Raw genomic sequence first — 23,128 nt, 5'->3', positions numbered from 1 at the left:
CAAAAGTCTACAAGCAATAAATGCTGGAGAGGGTGGGGAGAAAAGGAAACCCTCTCACACTGTTGGTGGGAATGCAAACTAGTACAGCCACTATGGAGAACAGTGTGGAGAATCCTTTAAAAACTGGAAATAGAACTACCATATGACCGAGCAATCCCACTTCTGGGCATACACACTGAGGAAACCAGATCTGAAAGAGACACGTGCACCCCAATGTTCATCGCAGCACTGTTTATAATAGCCAGGACATGGAAGCAACCTAGATGCCCATCAGCAGACAAATGGATAAGGAAGCTGTGGTACATATACACCATGGAATATTACTCAGCCATTAAAAAGAATTCATTTGAATCAGTTTTAATGAGATGGATGAAACTGGACCCCGTTATACAGAGTGAAGTAAGCCGTAAGCCAGAAAGATAAATACCAATACAGTATACTAACGCATATATATGGAATGTAAAAAGATGGTAATGATAACCCTATATGCAAAACAGAAAAAGAGACACAGATGTACAGAACAGACTTTTAGACTCGGTGGGAGAAGGCAAGGGTGGGATGTTCTGAGAGAATAGCATTGAAACAAGTATACTATCAAGGATGAAACAGATCACCAGCCCAGGTTGGATGCATGAGACAAGTGCTCAGGGCTGGTGCACTGGGAAGACCCAGAGGGATGGGATGGAGAGGGAGGCAGGAGGGGGGATCGGGAAGGGGAACACATGTAAATTCATGGCTGATTCATATCAATGTATGGCAGAAACCACTACAATATTGTAAAGTAATTAGCCTCCAACTAATAAAAATAAATGTGAAAAAAAATAAATAAAGATTAGATGAAAAGAGAGTGCATATGTTTTAAATCATAACATATATTCTGATGTGCCAGGAGAGAATGGAAAAAAACAAATAAATTCCTGAGCTGAGATGAATGTAATTCCTTCCCTGCTATGTAGGAGATGGCATAAGAACCCTACAGGAGTTCTTTATATCTTGTGGTGGAAAGTGCCTATATCCAAAATGATCTGTTTCATTTAGGAAATAGTTTACACATAATCTGATGAATTTAAGGGAAAAGGATGATTCCATGGAGATTGAATGACAATGATAAAAGTTCAAAATACTCTTTTTTCAAAACTGAAGTATAGTGGATTTAACTTAATATACTAGTTTCAGGTGAACTACTCTTTAATGAATATGGAAGATGGAACTGAAATGCATGAGACAATAGGATCACTAGGCATTGTATGAGGTATACGCAAAATGTCCTCAGAAACAATGAAATACTCACTGTGTCCTCTGGTTAATTTTTTTCCATTCAGGAACCAGGAATTTTAAGCTTAAAGAGCCATCACCACACCCGTAAGATTTCCACTCGAATATTTAAATCAACTGTACACGACACATGGAGGTAAAATAATTTACAGTAGTTCACTACGTAGGAACATTTGTGTTCATTTCCTCACTAATTAATATTGGAGTGTAAAACTGTCTTCTCATTTTCTTTGCACAGTTAATAGATTCTTAACATGTTCTTGAAAGTACTGTGTAGCCAGTGCTTTAAGAGTCATGCTCAGCAGACCAGCAAAAGATCTTGTGTTGTCACACACTTACTTATATCTCAAATGTTCATAGTTCTTCATCTTGCATTTTATTTTTAATTCCATGTTTCTCCCAGAGAGTCCCAGCTTCATTTCCCCAGGATCCCAGGGTATCTGATGCCCTGTTATTTGAAGACATTGAATGGTTCTCAGTACAGTACTATATTGTATTCTCCAATACAGTAATACATCCATCAGAAATATTTATGGATGAAGAAGGAAATGATGGATCTTCTCATTGTCATTACATCTTTGCTCTTCAACACTGGGTGTGGGTTATAACTTCAAATTAGTTTAGAAAATCCAATCAAATTGAACAGGGTGTGGCTCACAGACTGCAACCCTATTAAGCTCAAGATCCAATAGGGTGGATTATAGCCCAGATTGTGTTATAAACTGTTATTCAGGTATAAAAAGAAGTCAAACAGACAGAGGGATGCATTTGTTCAGAGAAGAAGCTGGACTTTTTGGGACCTTGAAGAAAGAAATCAGCTGCTTACTGTGGAGTCCTCAGAATCCACTTGGCTTCACCGGCTCCTCCAATTTGGGGTATTGGTGAGTCCTCCAAACTGAGATAGGAGTGTTTCTTTTTCTTAAATGTTATAAGTCTTATCTGTCTCTAGACACTGGAGTCAAAGCATCCTTTTATGGCCTCTGAATCATACCGTGTCAACATTCTCTTTGCTACTCTCACTTCCACCTTTTGACTGTTCATGATTTTTTTCAGCTCCAACATTCTTGTCTTGAATCTATTTTATATACCTAGATCTTGGGATCTCCAATACAGTCACACAGTTAAATTATTGCAGTTAAACAGATAAACTTCACATCCTTAGTAGTGCCAGCCAGATTTCAGGTATTCTGTGTGGGGCAGTTTCTGTTCACACAATACAGATACAGAGGATGTCCTTCATCTTGAAAAGTTCTGCTTACCATTGATCTACAACTATGCTTTTACTAATTTGTTTTTAAATACTTCATTTTCGGCTTTGCTGAATTTTCTTTTATGGATTTCATCAAGTGATTTTCTTCATTTTATTTTTTTCTTCATTTTATTTCTTTGTGTCTTTTGATGGATTTTTGCGTCAAAATAATTATCTCAAGATAAAATAAATATTTTCAAATATTTATTTTAATTCTTCCAAAAATTTAATATTTATTAACCTCCTTTGATTCCTATGACCTCTAAGCTGGACATCACCAGGGTTACTGAGGTTCTATCTTCTTTCTATAATAGGAATGCCCTTTCGCATATGCCTGGGGTTTCCCTGGATATCATAGGAATTTACATATTCCTATTATCAATAGAAGAAGAAATTTAAGAGTGAAAAAGAACATTTCACTACATGCAGAAATTGAAGTCTAAACCAAAGGCAATCTATGCCCAGTCTTGATTGGTCTTCCTGGACAGTGCCTCTCAACTTGAGTTTCAACAGTTCTGGTTAATCTAATCGCTAATCCAATGACTTTCTTGAGTGGATCTTGGGGTTTGTTCATTGTCCTAGACACTAGATTCCTCTCCACAGTGAGCAGAGGCATGGATCCAGGAATTCATTTCTGATAGGGAATGATCCCTAGGCTTTCACTTTGATGGTGAAAGAAGAACTGGAGAGCAGAAACCCAAGAGCAAATATCTTCAGGAAGGTTTCTGTTTCAAGATAGGCAAGATGTGATGAGGGGATCGACTGGATATATAAAGAGGTTCCCCCCAAACTGGGCAATAAATCACGAAGAGACACATAACAAGGAGCTGCTTCTGGGTGATCTTTGTTACCCTAAAGGTGTTTAGGGTAACACAAGACACAGACTGAGCAAAAATTAAATGACAGTTGTTCTTCCCTCTAGTGTAACTGTGTCATATACTAAAAATTTTGAAACCTCTGGGTGTCCATTGTAAATTGGTAAATAAAGCAATTTCCTTCTAAACCTCATCTATTCCATATTTCTGACCAACCTTGACCAGGAGGCTTGAGATAGTCTATGACAGTAACACTGTGACTCCTGGACTCCTGCTACTTTCTGGTGTGGGGGATGTTAAGGACGAGGCTGGCAGGGTGGGTGCTATGGCTCCTCCAAATGGAATAAGTCCTCAATTTAACTCCATCCTAAAAGAGGTCCTAGGACAATTGATATCCACGTCCATGGCAGACAGAACTAGCCTCAGGGTTGAGGGAGAGCTGGAAGGCAGTGTGTTTCCGGAGGACTGCCAGGGCTGTTGGTGAAGCACTGTGGGCGCATAAGGCAGGAGGTGACCTGGGGGCTTCCGGAGTGCTCACCTACAGCAGTGAACCACCACCTACTCTGCGAGAGTCGGGGTCCCCGAGGGCTGGGGTCAGGGAGGACACTGAGTGACTCCGGGTGCCGAGGGCTGATAAACACAGTCAGCGCTGAGCACGTTCTTATTTGTGGACTCTCTGAACTCTGTGTGTTAGCAACCGCAGCTCTAGCTCTTCACATGGGGTCTGGGAAGCTGCACAGTATTCCCTAGATGCACCACTGGTTTCCAAGTGCTGGGCTGGGGCTACACCCAGGTGAAGGCTGGGGACTTGAATTCAGGTGGGTCTGGAAGCACAGGACTGGGGTCTCGTGGCTTCTCCATCCTCAGGTTGGCCTGCCTAGTGCTTGGATCGACTGTGAGTGAGATCCCGAGAAAGGCTCCCGGTGACTGAGCTGTTGAGCATGGAGCCCCTGGTGAGTAGTGATGCTTCCTTCTCCTGAAGTTGCACCCAGTCCCCATCCTTCCTCAGCCCAGCCGCCCATTCTGGACAGTGGTAGGGCTGCTCTGTCTAAACCAGAACATCCCTGATGCTTTAGGAATCGGTGACGTTTGAAGATGTAGCCGTCGACTTCACCCAGGAAGAGTGGAGCCTGCTGGACAAGTCCCAGAAAAACCTGTTCCGAAATGTGATGGTGGAAACTATCACCCACCTGGTCTCTGTAGGTGAGTCTGTCAACAGGGACGTACCGGCACCTGTGTCCATTCTGCTCACTCACTCACTGAACAAGCTTCCCTGAGTCCCACTCCAGCTGCTTCCTGATTCTCTGCTTGTCCTCCTAACTACACAAAAGGAAGCTGTTCCTTTCCATGGTACTTGTTACCACACGGAAGGGTTATCTTGGCCAGGTTTCATATCTTTGTTGCTACTCAGTCTCAACATTCAGAACTGGACTGGGGATTCAATGGACATTTTAATACATAAATAAAAAGATCAAATATTTTAAACTAATTCTTCTGTTCCAATCACTCCATGAAGGCTTGAGAGCAGAGTCCTATATATGACATAATTTTGATTCTTCCTGTAAGGTGAGTTATTACTGGATCCTGTTTGGTAGAAATATTCAGCCCACTGCAGAGTCTTCTGATCTTTCCCATTTGGAGAAGACTGAGGATTCTGTGACTGCTCTCTGAGCTGGTGAATGGGCATCAGCCCCTAGTGAAGAACAGCCTCACTGTTCTTGCTGCTGCTCTGGGTTTCCTCCTGGTCTGATGAAGGACCTTCACTGTCCTGTCTGTTCGGGATGTTGTTACCTGCACCGACCTTCAGTTGTCTCTCTATTTTCCCCAGTACCTTACCCATGTTTTGAGCACAGCAAAGAGTAATTAGCCTAGACTCAAAATCCACACCTTTCTTTTTTTAAATCAAACAGGCTATCAGATCAGCAAATCAGATGTGATTTCCCAGCTGGAACAAGGAAAAGAGCTGTGGACTGAAGCAACAGGAGGCCTCCAAGGTCAGAGTCCAGGTGAGTGTCAGGGCCCTGAGCTTCAGGGCAAAACAGTTTCAGCCGGTGTATTAAGTCCGTGGAGACACCAAATGAAAGTCTGATGAAGGCAGGGATATATTCCAAAGTGGAAATGAGGACATTGGGGCATATTCCTCGTGTTGTTATCATTCTGGGCCCCTATCATCACAATTCATATTCCTGATAATTTCTCTCCTATGGGATAAAGGTGCTTGTGGACTATACCACACTTCAACTTTCACATAGTGATTCCTATCCTGATCCTGCCACTTAATTTTTTTTTTTTTATTTTCTGACCCAATATCTCATCACCACATTATGTTTTTATATTTTAAGCCTGGGCTTTTTTCTAACAGAGAAGACTTTTAAAGCATTTCTACTACATAGAGTATTTCTTTGTTATATACAGTTTCTCCGAGTACCAACTTTTGAAATATACTCACATGGACGTTGGTGTTTGCCTACATTTTATTTCCCTATAGTATATATTTTCTCTAAAGTCTATACTTTTCACATTTCTTTAGGCAGTGAAAGACCCTTTAGACGACAAGAAATGATAGTCATGCCAAGTGTCTACAGGAAGCACATATCCCCTACCAAGGCAATGGTAAGTTTCATGGGTGGGAACCCCAGTCATCCAAATGAAAGACCTACAGTGAGATAAGTTGGTAATTGAGCACAATTGCCTGTAAATTGAGACTGAGTTCTTCCTGAGCAAAATTTTAGATACTCTGAAATTGGTTAAGAAGTTAATATGAGCTCAAAACCATAATATAAGGGGGAAAAAGATAAGTTGCACAAACTTTTTTCATCTCCTAGTCTCTAGAACACACTGAAATCTTCAAAATTAATCTGATATCTGGGGTTGGGAAACTATAAAAGAGAACGTTCGTGCTTGCAGGGGAGTAACACAACATGTGTTTGCAACTAACACTGGAGACATTTTAACCGGAGACTATTATGAGCTGACGTTCTAGGGTGAACATGTAGATGAATGACGTTCTAGGGTGAACATGGGCAAACCAGTAACAGCCTCATATCTCCTTTCCTCAAAAAGGTTTCTCACACACAAGGGGATCCTGGTGGATGCACGGACTTGAGAGATGAAGTTCCTTCTAGATATTCCCCTCAACGTTCATCAATTCACTTAAGAAGGAAACGTAATATCAGCGAACGGTGTGGAAAGTCCCTTAGTCAAGGGTCATTCCTTAATGCACAGGGTCATATTCACAGTAGAGGCAAATTGTGTGAATGTCCTCTGTGTAGGAAAGTATTTAGCAACTGCTTTAGCCTCAGACGACACAAGATGATTCACACTGGAGAGAAACCATACAAATGTGGTCTCTGTGGAAGTGGCTTTTTTCAAAGTTCTGACCTTAGAAAGCACAGTCGGGTCCACACTGGAGAGAAACCATTTAAATGTCATGTGTGTGAGAAACTCTTTAGTCAAAGTTCCTATCTGAAACAACATGAGAAAACTCACACAGGAGGGAAGCCCTACAAATGTCGTCTGTGTGAGAAAAATTTTAATCAACTCTCTTACCTTAGAAAACATGAGAAAATCCACCCCAAAGAAAAGCACTATGAATGTCATCAGTGTGGGAAAACGTTTAGCCAAAACTCTGGCCTTAGTCAGCACAAGAGAATCCACACTGGAGAAAAACCACACGTGTGTCTTGTGTGTGGGAAGGCCTTCAGTCAGAGTTCTGAATTAACTCGGCACAAAAGGACCCACACAGGAGAGAAACCCTATAAATGTCAGCGGTGTGGGAATGCCTTCAGTCAACATGCCAACCTGAGAAGGCATGAGAGAACACACACCAGAGAGCAGCCCTATGAGTGTCAGCTCTGTGGGAAGTGCTTTAGTCATGGCTCTTCCCTTAGGCGACACGAGGGAACCCAGCACCAGAGAGAAAATCAGGAAGGCCCTCAGTAGACTTTCTCACCTGACATTACACGCTGTTCCTTCCACCTTCCACACATGAGGAATGTGGGAGGAACAGCAGCCATAGCGTTAGTATTTAAATTCACGGAGTTCACACTCACTAAAGTAACTGTCTGTAATCAATATGGAGGCTCCTTCAGGCATCGCATTCCCCGGTCCAGACAGGCATCACCTGTGGACGTGGAGCCACATGTGCACTAACTCTGTGGCAAAGCCTTTAGTCATTGGCCTGACCTCAGGTAACTTAGCAGAACTCTCTCTGTAAATACAATATGGGTGTTTGCAGCAATAGCTCCCAACTCTAAAGCCCCTGAGTACCTAGAGGTCATGAGCAGAGGATAAGCAACGCCTAGTTCTTCTTTCATAATTAATTGTTCAACATGAGCCAACTCCATGAAGAGAACCAGTAAGATTGTAATCACTGTTAATGTTCAGCGGAGCCCCAGGCTTGGTGTGCTCAAGAAACTCAATGAAAAAAATAAACACTAAAACAAGAACAAAGATGAAGACTCTCGAGAAATACTAAAGTATATTGAGCAATACCAGGGCACACTTCTAAATAATTTATCCTAGCAAAGTGATTTCACGGAAGGTTCTGAGAAATTCTTTTTCTGTAGATCAAGCACTCTGCTCCACAAGTGCTCGGTCTGTATGACACACCCTCGCTGTTGTGAAGGAAGGGAAGTCTTTGGAGACTTACTTCTCAGTCAACACGAAATTATCACACTAAGGATGCAGCAATCCTAAAGTCACAGTGGAGCTACAGATTTCATATCAGAAAAAATGACCCTGTGTAGGAGGGGGAGCCTGCAAAAGAAATCTGTAACACACAATCAGACTTCCCAGGTGGCTGAGTGGTGAAGAATCCGCCTGCAATGCAAGAGATGAATTCAACCCCTGATCTGGAAAATTCCCCTGGAGAAGGAAATGGCAACCCACTCCAGTATTCTTGCCTAGAGAACCCCATGGCCAAAAGGGCCTGGGGGTCTATGATCCATGGGGTCACAACTTAGTGACTACACCACAACAACCGTAACAACAAACACACAATCAGGCAGATTATGATTCAGCGAAATACCTTTTCATGAAATTGTGGCATAAAATGGAGAATGAAGAGACCTAGCAATGTGGAATGTAGAGTTTTGTAAGAAATTAAAATGTGAGTATAGAATAATAGTTGTTAATATTCAAACAATAAAGTCCATGGTTAAAGGAGCTCAATGTTGCTGTCTGGTTTCTCTGGGACCCTGTAAACACAGGGATGCAGGTCTGCACTCTGGGAAAGTGGGCAGAGACTCAGCCCCACTCTCTGAGTCCCCCTTTCTCCACTGCTCTTTCTGCACAACTCAGCTCCACTCATTCCAACGTCCCCCCACCCCATCCACCCCTTCAGGCCCTGATGGTGACACAGCTCTGATCTTCAGCTCCACTGGCCAGGTTTCCAAAATGTCATGATCCTGCTCAGGCAAGGTCCTGGGGGAGTCTCAGAGACATCTGGTCCTACATTATTTGAGCCGCTCAACCTATGTCTGCAGGCTTCCCATGTGGTGATAGTGGTAAAGAACCTGACTGCCAATGCAGGAGACATAAGAGACTCAGGTTCCATCCCTGGGTCAGGAAGATCCCTTGGAGGAGGGCATGGCAGCCCATTTCAGTATTTTTGTCTGGAAAATCCCACAGATAAAGGAATCTAGTGGGCTACAGTCCACGGGGTCATAAAGAGTTGGAGACAACTGAAGCGACTTAGCACACTGGTATGCACAACCTATGTCTGCAGATGGAAACCAGCTGGGGCTCAAGAGACAGACATCTCTGCCCTCCCAGACCTCAGAAATCTCTTTTTAATTTTGTACCAAAACCTCTGAACTGAGCCAAGTGGATGAAGAGTTCCTTCCATGAGCATACTCTCTATCTTACTCAGCTGATTCCTGAATTTTGGACCCAGCAGTCTCACTAAACAGGAACCCAGCCTTGTTACCACCACATAAGCTCATGAAATAAATCTGCAAGAATATAAAATGCCTAAAACTATCAGTCATCACACAAGCAGGTTTTTTAAATAATTAGCACAATGCCTTTTTCCAAATGAAATGTCGTCACAGAGCAAATCTCCCCTCTTGTCTGCAGGACTTGGAAAATTATCCTTTAACACACATCCATATTGAACCCATATCTCCAGGGAGAGTCTTCCTGGATATCCACTCGGATGAGGTGTATTCCTGCCAAAGCAGTACAATTCCCCAACCAAGGTCTGAGTCCACTCACAGAAACACAAACAGGATGGTACTGATCCATAATGACTTTTTTTTTAAATTAAAAAAAATTTTATTTAACTTTGGCTCTGCTGGGTCTTCACCTCTGGGAAGGCTTTTTCTCCACTTGTGGCAAACAGGAACTTGCCTCTAAATTGCAGTGTGTGGGTTTCTCATTGCAGCGGCTTCTCTTGCTGCAGAGTTCGGGCTCCTGGGCTCCTGGACTCAGTAGTTGGGGCTCCTGGGTCTCAGCGGTGGGTACAGTGGCTTAGTTGCTCGTGAGATCTTCCCAGAGCAGATATCAAACCTGTGTCTCCCACCTTGGCAGGGAGATTCTTCTCCATTGACCTACCAGAGAAACTCCATCACTGGTTTTCAAAATTTCCACAAGGAATTCTGGGGGCAGTCAAGATGGGAAAGCAAGTCCTGGGTGAAGGTGATGAGCAACCAATTCTATTGTCTGTCTATTGTGACACGTATCGTTCCTTGGGTACAAATGGCTCAACAAGGTCATGTGACCTTGGAGCAGCATGAAGGTCAGTTTGCAAAGACAACTTTCCACGTGGACACTTCCTCAGCCTCCTTGAAAGCTTCATCTCATCCAGTGGAGTTTGTCCAGCACCCACTTTTCTGTGATTCTAGTTACAGATAGGAGGAGGGCAGCTGGATTTCAGGTTGGTTTGAGATAAATGTGGTGTTAGCTAAACCCCCAGAGAAATAGGACAACAGTCAAAATATGCAGTGTCGTGGCTTTAGATAGGGGAGTAAAGGTTATTTAATTTTTTTAAATTTCATCTCTATGTTATACTGAGCTATCATTCAGTTATAATATTAGATGAGTTTTACGTTTACAAGTGGATTTCAGTTCCTGCATACCGTACACCTGCTCAGCACCAACATGTTATTTTCCCATCTTTACTCTGCCGTGACTGTTTACCCTTGGGCCCTCCCACCTGCCAATTCCCCCCTGTATCCGCCACTCACTTCTGTGTGTCTGTGTGTGTGTTCTTGTGTCATTTGTTTAGTCCCTTAATTTTTTTTTTCACTTGTTTTCTTTTTGTTTCTTGGTTTCTTCCTACTTCACACATGAGTAGAGTCAATAGGTGTTTCTCTTCTCTTAATCTGTCTTCAGACATGGAGGGAACAAAGTTGATATATGACTTGGACTGGTCAGGAAAATCTTAACAAGGTCACATGACCTTGGAGCAGTAACAAGTCAGCTAAGAAAGGGAAATTCCACCACAGACCCTCAGCCACCTCCGAGGCTGCATCTCCTCCAGTGAAGGGTGTCCAGCATCCAACATTCTGAGTATCTACTGACAGATGGGAGGTACCAAGCTGGATTTCAGGTTGTCTGGTTTTATTTGGTGTTCAGTGTATCCCCCAGAGAAACAAGACAGACACAAAATATGTACAAATGTGGCTTTATGCACTGAGGCATGGATAATTTTTCATGTAATTATTTTCCCGCCCATGGAATTTTCCAGGCAAGAGTACTGGGGTGGGTTGTCATTTCCTTTTCCAGGGGATCTTCCTAATCCAGGGATTGAACCCGGGTGTCCCGCATTGCAGACAGATGCTTTACTGTCTGAGCTACTACGGAAGCCCTTAATTATTTTTCTAGAGTATCATTCATTTGGTTACAATATTATATGTTTTATTTATATAAAAATATATTTCAATTTCAGTCTGCCATAAAATTGACCTGCACCAAAAACTTCGATGTTTTTTTCTTTTACCATTCTGTGGACCTTTTTCACTCATCAGCCATCCCCCTGTTGATACCCTCTGACATCCACGGCTCTGTTCTGTGAATATGTGTTTATTTGCATGTCATTTGCTGTCTTAATTTTTTTTTTACTTATTTGCTCTTTTTCCTTGTATTTAGTGTTCCATATGTGAGTGAATTCATCAGGTATTTCTGTGTTCTAAAGGTGTCTATAAGACATTATTAGGTCAAAGGTGATTCATAGACTTGATTGGATTATAAAAAACCTCATCAAGGTCAGGTAACCTTGGGGACGAATCAAAGGCAGCAGGAAAGGGAAGTTACCCCACTGGTCTTCAGTTACCTTCAAAGGTGCAGAGTGCCCAGCATCCAGCATTCTGGGCATCTACCAACAGGTAAGAGGCATGTGACTGAGGTTCAGGTTGATTTAAATTTGACGTTCAGTTTGTCCATCAGAGAAATGGGACAGTAGACAAAATAGGTACCAAGGTAGTCTAGGCCATGGGCATGAATATTTTTTTAATTTAATGATTTTTGTAGGGTAGCATTCAGTCAAGACGTTAGATAAGTTTTACATGTACAAAAATATTTTTCAATTCCAGTATACCTTAAAATTGGTTAGCACCAGCAACTTAGGGTTTTTGTTACCATCCTGTGGATCCGTTTTACTCATCAGCCATCCGCTTGCCACTGTCCTCTGACATGCCCTGCTCTGTTCTGTGAGAATGTTTGCTTTTGTGTCGTTTGCTTTCCTCTTTTTGTTTTTATTTATTTACTTTTGAAATTTGTGTTTAGTGTTCCACAGCGAAGCGAATTCACAAGGTATTTCTCTTTTCTAAATGGGTCTTCAAGACACTGATAGATACAGGGTGATTTTTGTTGTTTCGTTGCTAAAGTTGTGTCTGATTCTTTGTGACCCCCTGAACTGTAACCTACATAACATTGATTGGTTAAGAAAACCTCATCAAAAAAAAAAAAAAAAAGGAGAGAAAACCTCATCAAGGTCATGTGACCTTAGGGTAGTATAAAGTCAGCGGGATAGGGAAATTTCCCCACTGACCCTCCTCGACCACCCTGGAAGCTGCATCTCCTCAGCTGGAGCGTCCAGCACTCCTGATTCTGAGCATCTTCTGAGAGACTAGAGGCTCACAGCTGAATTTCAGGTTGGTGTGGTTTAAATTTGGTTTTCGGCTAGCCCCTCAGGGAAATGGGACAAGAGTAAAATCTTATAGTGATGTGGCTTTAGGCAGCTGGGGATCAATTCTCTAATTTCTTTTGAACTTAGTTTGAATTTTTTCTAATTTTCGTATTATCCCATTATAATTTTAGTGAAGTTTTAGGTGCATAGTCATACATTTCAGCTTCTGTGAACCACACACCTCCTCACACCAAAGGACGCAGTTTTCCTCTGTTACTATTTGCTGCCCCATTTTGTTTGAGGCTTCTCTTCTGGTTTCCTCTACTCATGTCTGTGTATCTTTGTATTTGCTATCATGTCAACTTTGTCTTCTTTAAAATTCTTTTTACCTGTTTCCTTTTTGTTTGTCTTTTGTGTTCCACACATGAGTGAAATTGTGAATTATTTCTTTCTCTTAACATGTCTTCAGATGTGATTAGACCAAAGGTAATAGATGATGTCACTTGGCTAAGAAACTCTCAACAAGGTCATGCGATCTTGGAGCAGCCTCAGGTCAGCTGGGAAAGGGAAATTCCTCCTTGACTGGTCCTCAGCCACCTTCAAAGCTGTATCTCCCTCAATGAGGGCATTACTCCCCCACCTCTCTGATCATCCCCTACAGAGAGGAGGAGCACAGCTGGATTTTAGGATGGTTTGCTTTTTAAATCTGGTGTTCAGCATGTCACTTAGAAAAAAAGTCCATAGTAAACTTATGTAGTGATTTGGCCTGGCAATAGGGTAAGGTGTCTTTAACTTTATAATTTTATTTTCTAAATTGAGTTAACGTTGATGTTAATATTAGATGTTTTATCTGTACTTTTTTTTTTTTTTTTGCAATTACAAAGCTAATTTTAAAACTTCGGGGTGAACCCCACAGGAATAAAAAAGACTGGGAAAGGATAACCCCTCACCCTCTGGGAGTGGCCCAAAGGGAGAGAGGTTACCTGAGGGGAAGGAAGCGCAAAAGGGACCCGCTGCAGATGCAGGGCAAGGGGATCACCGTTGGTCCTGGGGCCTGTGAGCACGCCTGCAGTCCTGGGAGCACTGCAGCAGGAATCGCCAGCGTGGGGGCGCTGGCTTCAGGCACATAGGCAGAGGGCAAGAGGCTTGCACAACATGGCCACAAAGCTACCTGGGTTCCTGCTTCCCTTTTGCCTTTCTCAGCTTCTGCTGCATGATCTGCATGTCCTCTGTTTGGGGGACAATCGCCCCATCAGTTCAGTGCTTTCCCTTACCCGAGTTGCTCTGCTTTTTCATGTTCTTCTGGCGGGCAAGCTCCTGCTGCTTACCTCGCGTGATGATGACTGCAGCGACTGCCCTTTTGCACATTATTACATTTCAGCTTTTTGAACCTTTTTCCTGCTCACCACCCAGATTTTCCTCTCTCACATTTGACCACCGTTACTATCCTGCTTTCTCCCCTGAAGCTTCCTCCCTCAGTTCAGTTCAGTTCAGTTGCACTCAGTCATGTCCGACTCTTTGCGACCCCATGGACTGCAGCACACCAGGCTTTTCTGTCCATCACCAACTCCTGGAGTTTACTCAAACTCATGTCCATTGAGTCAGTGATGCCATCCAACCATCTCATCCTCTGTCGTCCCCTTTTTCTCCTGACATCAATCTTTCCCAGCATCAAGTCTTTTCCTATGAGTTAGCTCTTAACATCAGGTGGCCAAAGTACTGGAGTTTCAACTTCAGCATCAGTCCTTACAGTGAATATTCAGGACTGATTTCCTTTAGGATGGACTAGTTGGATCTCCTTGCTGTCCAAGGGACTCTTAAGAGTCTTTTCCAGCACCACAGTTCAAAAGCATCAATTCTTCAGTGCTCAGCTTTCTTTAGAGTCCAACTCTCACATTCATACATGACCACTGGAAAAACCATAGCTTCGACTAGATGGACCTTTATCAGCAAAGTAATGTCTCTGCTTTTTAATATGCTGTCTAGATTGGTCATAGCTTTTCTTACAAGGAGCAAGCTTCTTTTAATTTCATGGCTGCAGTCACTGTCTGCAGTGATTTTGGAGCCCCAAAAAATAAAGTCTGTCACTGTTTCCCCATCTATTTGCCATGATCTTAGTTCTCTGAATGTTGAGTTTTAAGCCAACTTTTTCACTCTCCTCTTTCACTTTTATCAAGAGGCTCTTTAGTTCTTCTTCACTTTCTGTGAAGAGAAATATCTGGGCAGAAGAAGTCAAATTGTCAGAAACCTGGTCATGATGTCATGATCCCCATTTAGGAGATCGATAGGGCAGAGATGTCTCTGTGTCTCTGCATCAATATGACAGTTTTTTTTCTTTCTTTTCACACAGGAAATCCAAAAATTAAGATTGAGGAGAATCTCCAGTAGGTGTGGAAGATGGCTGGTCATTATGGATGGCTGAGAGCCTGCCGACTCTTTCAAGACCAGAAAGTGAGGAAGCAAAACCCAGGACCTGGGAGGCAGATGGCTCTCCCACTGCAGGAGAAGGACTCCACGGTGAGTGGGGGCTTGGACTGCAGGGAATCTGTGGGTGGCATGGACTGCGGAGACAGGGTTTAGACCTGGAATATTCTGGGTCCATAACTAACTGGTGCATTCCCATCCAAAGATAACTGCCATGGGACCTCATTCCCCAGCAGATCGGGCCATTCAGAGGCTGGGAGGAACCACCTGGACTCCTTGGGGTTATGTCTGGCCTGGCTTCATCCAGATCTTTCAACGGGGCTCTTACTGTTCATCTTAGATTGCCAGCCCCTCCTCTTCTGATGGTCCTGATGAAGTCTTTGGGGACCACAGTATTGTAAATATCCCATTCCCTGAGGGACCATGTCCTTTCTCCAGAACCAGCACTCAGCCCTCTCTATCTGTCCTGGGACTAACTTTGGGCTCGTGCCTGTGGTTTCTGCTGACTCGCTGACCTGGTTCTCCTCCACCCACAGGTGAAGTGTAAGGACTGTGGAGCCTTTGGACACACAGCAAGGAGCCTCAGGTGCCCCATGAAGCGCTGGCAAGGGGCGCTGGCCCCCCTGCCCTTGGGGTCCAGACTCGGTAAGGAGAACCTGGAAGCACGGAAGCTGCAGGACCCACCGACCCCAGGGACCCCCTAACACGGCTGAGAGAAAGGAGGAGGAAAGGCAGAGGTGAGTGACGGGGAGGTGAGACCCAAGGTCTGGGCTGAAATCTGGAGGCAGTTCCTCTCCTTGTCGACACTGTGCTGGGCCATCTCTAGAAAGGACAGGGAAGCTGGGGAGACAGAGACAGGGGCCTCGTCCTCAGGGGCCACACTCGGGCTCACGCTATGCCTGAAGTCACTAAGGAGTGTGGGGAACACACACAACTTTGCACCTGACCGGCCCCAAAGCCATAGAGATGAAGAGACGGGACTTCTTGGGAGACCCTGGAGGGGTCTCAGGAGTCGGGGAAGGACGTGGGGGTCTGCACAAAGGCAGAGGGGTTCAGGTCTGGTGTCACCCCCAAACTAGGAAAGGGGCTGGGCCACAGCACCGTTGTCCCAACTGTGCCAAGGACACTGGGTTTCTGACACTTGACGTGCTTGTGTTTCAGGAAAGAGGAGCAGCAGAGGAAGCTCCTGCAGCGATTTCCCAGGGGGCCCCACGGTCGGCATCCGCAGAGCTGGAAGGAGGAGCTGGAGCCCAGCCACTGCCTGAGGGTCAGTCTCTGCTGGGCCCCCTCTTTAATCGACTGGCCTCAGTCCTTTCTGTGGGAGGAAACCATTCACATTCTTTCCTGATCAATGTGATCATTTATTCTTCAGATACCATTTTTCATGGTGCCTTTGATTTTGCATTCTTACTTGCATGTCTGGGAATAAGCTGGCAGGGACATGGAAGTGATTTTATCAGTAGCTTCCATAGTAGAAGTCAGAACAGGAATCTGTGAGTTGTGATTCATCCTCCATGACCATGAAAACTCATTTTGAAATCATAGTGCCTGCAAAACACCAAGCTGCGTACAGTCCTAAGAAGAGGGTGTACCAAAAGCTTGTTTCCTCTTACTTAATAAGATCTATTATTATAACATTTCCATTTACCTATTTGATCCATAAATGTATCAAGGTCATACTGTAATTTTTTTATGAGCAAACCTGATGTTGAGTATCTTATCATATAAAATTAATTCCTATGAGGTGTTTTACTGGATGGAGAGGAGATTCTCACACCTGGCCTCTCTCTGTGGTCTTCTCCTACAGCATCCAAACATGCCCGTGCTTATCCACACATCCAAGAGGAAATCCCTTCAGAATCCAGGTCACCCAAGAGGGTCACCGACCAGGAAAGATGATGTGAGATCCACCCGCCCCGCAGTGCCTCTCATCAGCAGGAATTTGGCCCAGGCCTCCAAGGGCAGCATCGAGACTCCAGGCAAGAGATATGCCCAGACCCCCACCCCGACATGTGTGAACTCCCCAAAGAAACCTAGACTCAGCCCCGTCCAGAACCCCCCCAGAGAGCACTCCGACAGCAGATCTGGGGGCCTTCCTGAATCTCCCTCCTCCACCCAGCACAGCTGGACGTGGACCGAGAGTGGCAGCCCGTGTATCCAAGAAGACACCTGCCCAGGGGCAAGGCTTTGACCTCCAGCCTCCACCGGACAGATCTCCCTCCAGGAGCGTCCGCGCCGTCGCCGCAGCCCACCCCCCGCCCATCATCCGCGTCCCGGGCCAACCTCTCAGGATGCTCTTCCTGAGAGAGAGTGAAGGCCGGTGGAGCTGCCGGTACACGGCGCCCCCCTCTCCATGGCCTGCGGAGCGGCCAGCCCCTCCTGCTCAGAGCCCGTCCATCGACCAGAAGCCCAAAGGACACGCTGTCCCCGGGCCCCGGAGCATCCTCTACGATGGCCTCCAGGTGTCTTCTTCCTCTGAAGAGAGCGACTGGGACGAAGACACCAGGGGCAACTGAGACTCGTCCTCCAGCCCCAGATGCCCTGATGTGACTGTGACTCTGGCGGGTGGGGTGGGTGTTACAGGGAGCGGCGGTTCCCGGTGAAGCAGGACTCCCCACCCTGGTGGGCGAAACAGCAGGGGGACCGGAGCACCCTGGGGACACAGCTGCCCACACTGCACTGTCTGCTCATGGAATCCGAGTCTGTCACAGGGCACTTAGCAAACTGAGTGTCAAGCTGTCAGCCTAAATCTGTTATAAGCAATTGAGGCAAATTCTAGGAGTAACTTTTAACTGTTGTGTAAATAGCAAGTGATGACAGTATCTGTAGTTGATGGTAGTACCTGTAGTTGATGGTGGTATCTGTAGTTGATGGTAGTATCTGTATCTGATGGTAGTATCTGAATCTGAACGTTTGGAGCCTGCCTAAAGGGCCTGACTCTGCTCTGCAGAAGGTCAGCTGTGCCCTGTCCTGAGATGAGACTCACGGACTCTGTGGACTCTTTCACTGTAAATCATGGTGGGGGGCTTTCCCATGGCTGTGCTTATTATGTTTTATTAGTTAGTGTTAGTTGCTCAGTCATGTGTGACTCTTTGCAACCCCATGAACTGTAGCCCACCAGACTCCACTGTCTGTGGGATTCTCCAGGGAAGAATGGAGTGGGTTGCCATGCCCTCCTCCAGGGGATCTTCCTGACCGAGGTATCAAACCTGAATCTCCTGTAGCAGGAAGATTCTTTACCGTCTGAGCCACCAGGGTGTTACTATAAAGCTTTACATAAAAGTTTTCTTTCTATATTTATAGAATAAACAAGAAAAACTATACAATCATATCAAGAGATGTAGAAAGAGCATTTTGTGGCAGGCAGGCTCTGAACCCAGCCCCAGCAGCGCCTGCCTCTACCCTAAATCAAATTTGCAGAATCATTCTTAGGTCAAGATCCATTACGTGTATGTGTATATGTATATATAATATTATATACTGTTGGATTTAATATGCCAATAATTTATTAAGAATTTTTCTTATCTATGTTCATGAGGAAATTCATCTATGATTTTCTTATAATGTATTACTTGCTTTTGTCATGTAATACTGGTATGAAAAATTAGTTGATATGATAAAATAGTTGGAATAAGTTCCTGCTTCCTTTTTAATGATAATTTTGGTAGGATTGATATAATTTCTCCCACAAATTTTATAAAATTTACCAATAAAAAAATTCTTTCAATTTTAATAAAGTTCTACCATATAAAGACACGTTGTATGTGATTTTTATCTCTAAGCCTTGAAGATCATTGGAATGTTATTTTTACTCAAGATAGATTTTGTAATTGAGGGAAAGAGGAGCTTCAGAGGACCTTATTAAAAACACAGAATCAGGCCCTCCCAGACCCCACATACGCACGTTAACAATGCACCATGTGAGTCCCCTGCGTAGAGAATATGATAAGCAATTGTACTGGTTTATTCTCACTCTGGCCACACTGGACTCAGCTGGTGAGTTGCAATGTGTACATACGCCCGGATCCTCCTTACAAGTAGAGCTGGTTGTCTGTTCTGAGACCTGGGCACTGGGCTTGCTGCTTCTCTGAGGTCATCAAACGAGCGGCAGAGTTTGAGAAGCACCGGAGGTGGTGGGCAGAGATCACCCACCACACAGGCCTCTCTTCTCCAGCAGGAAAAGACCTGAGTGGGTCCAAGAACAGCCACTGAGCCACGTAGAGAAGACTTCCTAGGAAGAGCAAACTGTGCTCCTTCCTTCCTACAGAGCAACGGTTGGGGGAATGTCTTCATTCTGCAGAGCCCTGCACCTCAAGGCAGGGAGCTGCTGGCTGAAGGCACAAGGGGATGAAACTATCAGGGAGACGGCACGTTGGGACTGTGCCCAGACCTCCCAAAACTTCTGAGACCTGGGTCTTTCTCTGTGACCTGGGTCACAGCCTATTTCTTTTACTCCCTTGTCTCAGGATCTAAATCCTCCTCAGTACATTCTTAGATTCTCACAAAACAAAATATTGTCTGATCTTCAACTTTGTCATTTCAAAGGCTCTGAATGGGCCTGAGAAATGCTCTATTTTATGGGATCCTCTGAGCATCACAGGAGTAGAAAGGAGGCGTCTGTCAGAGAAGCCAAGTGGGATTGGAATTATTAGGGATGGGCTGATATTCTTGGACTTGCACATCCAGGGGGCAGGGCTTCAGGACATGGGACAATTTTAGAGAGATGGCACAAATCTGGGCTCCATCAGAACACATGCTGTCAGCTGTGAGAAGATGGTGGTCCTCCATCCACCCAGGTGATGGCACACAGCTCTTTAGCCACACTTGGCCCAAAATATTCAGACAGAATAAGCAAAGAAGGGTTCAACAATCTCCTACTTTCAAAACAAAAATAATCATTTAAATAGCCCAGGGAAGAAAGATAACAAAAAATGTGTAATGACAACATATTTCGAAAAATTGAAAAAGTGTGAGATAACATCCATGTTTTTAAAAAACGTATTTGAATTTATACATCATTTCAAGATGTGTGAAGTAGAACTCATGACAAATGAAGATTGAGACAGAATGTACATAGGTTGATATTATATAGACATTAGATGCATACAGCATCCTGAAGTTCTTTTCAAGGAATTCTTAAGTCTTTCATCCTCACTGATGAAGGACTTACGAATGTGAAGGACATATTCTGGTCTCATGAAATCCCTGAGCAGAGCTCTATGTGGAGTCTCTGCCTCCTGAGGGAATGGACAAAAGACATGGAAAATGTGTTCTGAAGTCTTCAATGTGAAATAGCACATTCCCTCCTACTCTAGTCTGGAGTTTCCCATTAGTTGCCATCAAGGTTTCCTGGAGCCAGAACTTTCCAGATCAAGGCCTAGATGGGTTTGTTTGTCCCCAAGGCCTGTGTCCATGTACAGCTGACAAGAATCAACTCACCGTGTCCTCACACGGCCTTTCCTCTTGCTCAGACCCTGGTGTCTTCTCCTGCTTCTAAGGGCACAGATGAGATTGGATTAGGGTCCCACCAGAAGGCCATCACTTTAATCTTATCCTGGATCTCACTGCAGGCTCACCAGGTAAAGTCACCTTCTGATGCACTGAATGTTCCAGCTTCAACATATGAACTTGGGGGGCAACACAAAGTTCATTATACATACTTGACAGAAAATATTAAACTACATAATATTTTCAGGAGAAAAATCATCTGTCAAACCTCTCAAGGAACAAAGGTAATTCCACTCCAGGGTACATATCTGAAGAAAACAAAAGAACTAAAACCAAAAGATATAATGCACTTCCCATATTCGCAAAATTATTACTTATAAGAGCCAAGACATGGACACAACCTCAGTGTCCATCCACAGATGAATGGATAAAGAAGATGTGGTATATATAGAATGGAATGCTACTTAGCAATAAAGAAAAGAATGAAATTTGCCATTAGAAACAACAGGGATGAGCCTAGGCATACAGTGCTTGGTGAAATATGTCAGAGAAAGACAAACACTGTATATTACCACATATATGTATAATCTTAAAAAAAATGAAATAAAAGAACAGAAACAGATTCACAGGTATACAATACAAACTAGTGGTTACCATTGGGAGGGGGAGGTAGGAGGGGCAAGTTAGGGGTTAAGGATTAAGAGATACAAACCACCATAAATAAAATAAATACACTACGAGGATATATGGCACAACACAGGAAATAGATACAACATTTTATAATAATCTCAACAGGAGTATGATCTATAAAAAACACTGTATCACTAAGGTGTATATCTGAAACAAATATGATATTGTTCATCAACTATACTTTAAAAATTAAATGAAAATAAAGTGTATACATTTTTGAGTCATAACATACATTCTGATGTGCCAGGAGAAAATAGGAAAGAATACAAGTGTAGAAATAAATTCCCAAGTTTAGATGACAGGCAATTCCTTTCATTACATTGGGGAGATGGCATAATTAATACATGACCCTATAAGAGTTCCCTAAACCTTGTGGCAGAAAGGGTCCACACTCAAACTTATCTATTTCATTTTGGAAACAGTCTGTACATAATCTGATGAATGTAAAGCAAAAGGATGAGTCCATTGAGACTGAATGGTAATGGCATAAGTTTAAAATATTCTTTTTAAAAAATTGAAGTATAGTGGATTTACCTTAATATACTAGTTTCAGGTGAAATATTCTGTAATGAATATGGGAGATGGAGTTGAAATGCACAAGATAATAGAATCACCAGGCATTGTATGAGGTATAAGCAAAATGTCCTCGGATACAGTGAAATAATGTGTCCCTTAATTTTTTTGCACTTGGAAACCAGGAATTTTAAGCTTAAAGAGCCATCTCCACATCCATAAGATTTCCACTTAAATATTTAAATCAGCTGTGCATAATATGGAAGTAAAATTACTTATAATAGTTTACTGTGTAGGAACACTTGTATGGATTTTCCTACTAACCAAGAAGCAAAGTATAAAGTTGTCTTCCCATTTTCTTTACACAGTTAATAGATTCTAAACATGTTCTTGAAGGTACTATGTTGTCAGTACTTTAAAAGTCATGCTCTGCAGACCAGCAATAGATTTTATGTTGTCACCTCATTATTTATATTTCAAATGTTCATAGTTCTTCATCTTGCATTTTATTTTTAATTCCAAGTTTCTCCCAGGGAACCCCAGCTTCATTTCCACAGAATCCCAGTGTATCTGATGCCCTGTTATTTGAAGACAGTACAGAGAATGCACTCAAAAGTATTTATGAATGAAGAAGAGAATGATGGATCTTCTCACTGTCCCTGAATAATGTCATTACATCTTTGCTCTCCAACACTGGGAGTAGGTTATAATTTCGATTAATCTGGAAAATCCAAACTTTGAAACCGGATGAGGCGTGTCTCACAGACTGAAAGTCTATTAAGCTCAGGATCCTGATAGGGTGGATCAGGTGGGGCTATAAACTGCTATTCAGGTTTAAAAGGAAGTCAAACAGACAGAGGGAGGCATTTACTCAGAGAAGAACCTGGACCGTTTAGGAGGTTGGAGGAAGAGGAACCAGCTGCTTGCTATGGAATCCTCAGAATCCATTTGGCTTCACCCGCTCCTCCAATTTAGGATTTTGGTGAGTGCTCCGAACTGTGAGATAGGAGGGTGCTTCCTTCCTTAAAATGTTATGTCTTATCTGTCTCTAGACACATGTCATGGTCTCTGAATCATACTGTGTCAAACATTTTCTTTGCCACTCTCATTCCAACCTTTGACTGTTCACATCCCTTTTTTCAGCTCCAACATTTCTGTCTTGAATCTATTTATATGCCTGACCTAAGATCCTAATCTTGGCTTTCCAATACAGTACCATGTGGCTTGAACATTTAAATTAATCCAATTAAATAGCTAAATTTCAGTCATTGGTACTGCCAACCAGACTTCAAGTATTCCATCACCCCATGTTTGTGACACTTTCTGTATCACACGATGCAGATACAGAGTATGTCCTTTGTCTTGAAAAACTTTATTGGTCATTGATCTACATCTGATATTTTTACATATTTGTTTCTAAATATTTAGGTAATTCTCTTCTAAGTATTTCATTTTCTGCTTCTCTGAATTAATTTCCTTTAATGGATTTTATCAGGCGATTTTCCTCACTTTATTTCTTATGTGTCTTGAGATCTATTTTTATGTTGAAATAATTATCTCAAGATGGAATAAATCACTTGAAATGCTTATTTTATTATATATATTATTAACTTCCTTTGATTACGACATCTAAACTGGACATAG

General features: G+C 43.2%; 1 protein-coding gene and 1 pseudogene across 1 annotated transcript; one reads left to right on the top strand and one right to left on the bottom strand.

The window, feature by feature from the left end:
• The first annotated feature begins 4,280 nt into the window (after positions 1–4,280).
• On the top strand, positions 4,281–13,539 carry LOC136176353 (zinc finger protein 705A-like). The gene is made up of 6 exons (XM_065946519.1): positions 4,281–4,292; positions 4,416–4,542; positions 5,250–5,345; positions 6,419–6,853; positions 6,920–7,109; positions 13,380–13,539. The coding sequence occupies exons 1-6, from the start codon at positions 4,281–4,283 to the stop codon at positions 13,537–13,539; spliced, it is 1,020 nt and encodes a 339-aa protein (XP_065802591.1).
• Positions 13,540–13,576: 37 nt separating this feature from the next.
• Positions 13,577–13,777, bottom strand: LOC136176352 (small EDRK-rich factor 2-like; annotated as a pseudogene).
• Between the last annotated feature and the right edge of the window lie 9,351 nt (positions 13,778–23,128).

The sequence above is a fragment of the Muntiacus reevesi genome, chromosome 10 (assembly GCF_963930625.1).
Source record: "Muntiacus reevesi chromosome 10, mMunRee1.1, whole genome shotgun sequence".
Classification (NCBI taxonomy): domain Eukaryota; kingdom Metazoa; phylum Chordata; class Mammalia; order Artiodactyla; family Cervidae; genus Muntiacus; species Muntiacus reevesi.
Note: the sequence above shows the minus strand (reverse complement) of the source record. Positions and strands in the feature narration are given on the sequence as shown.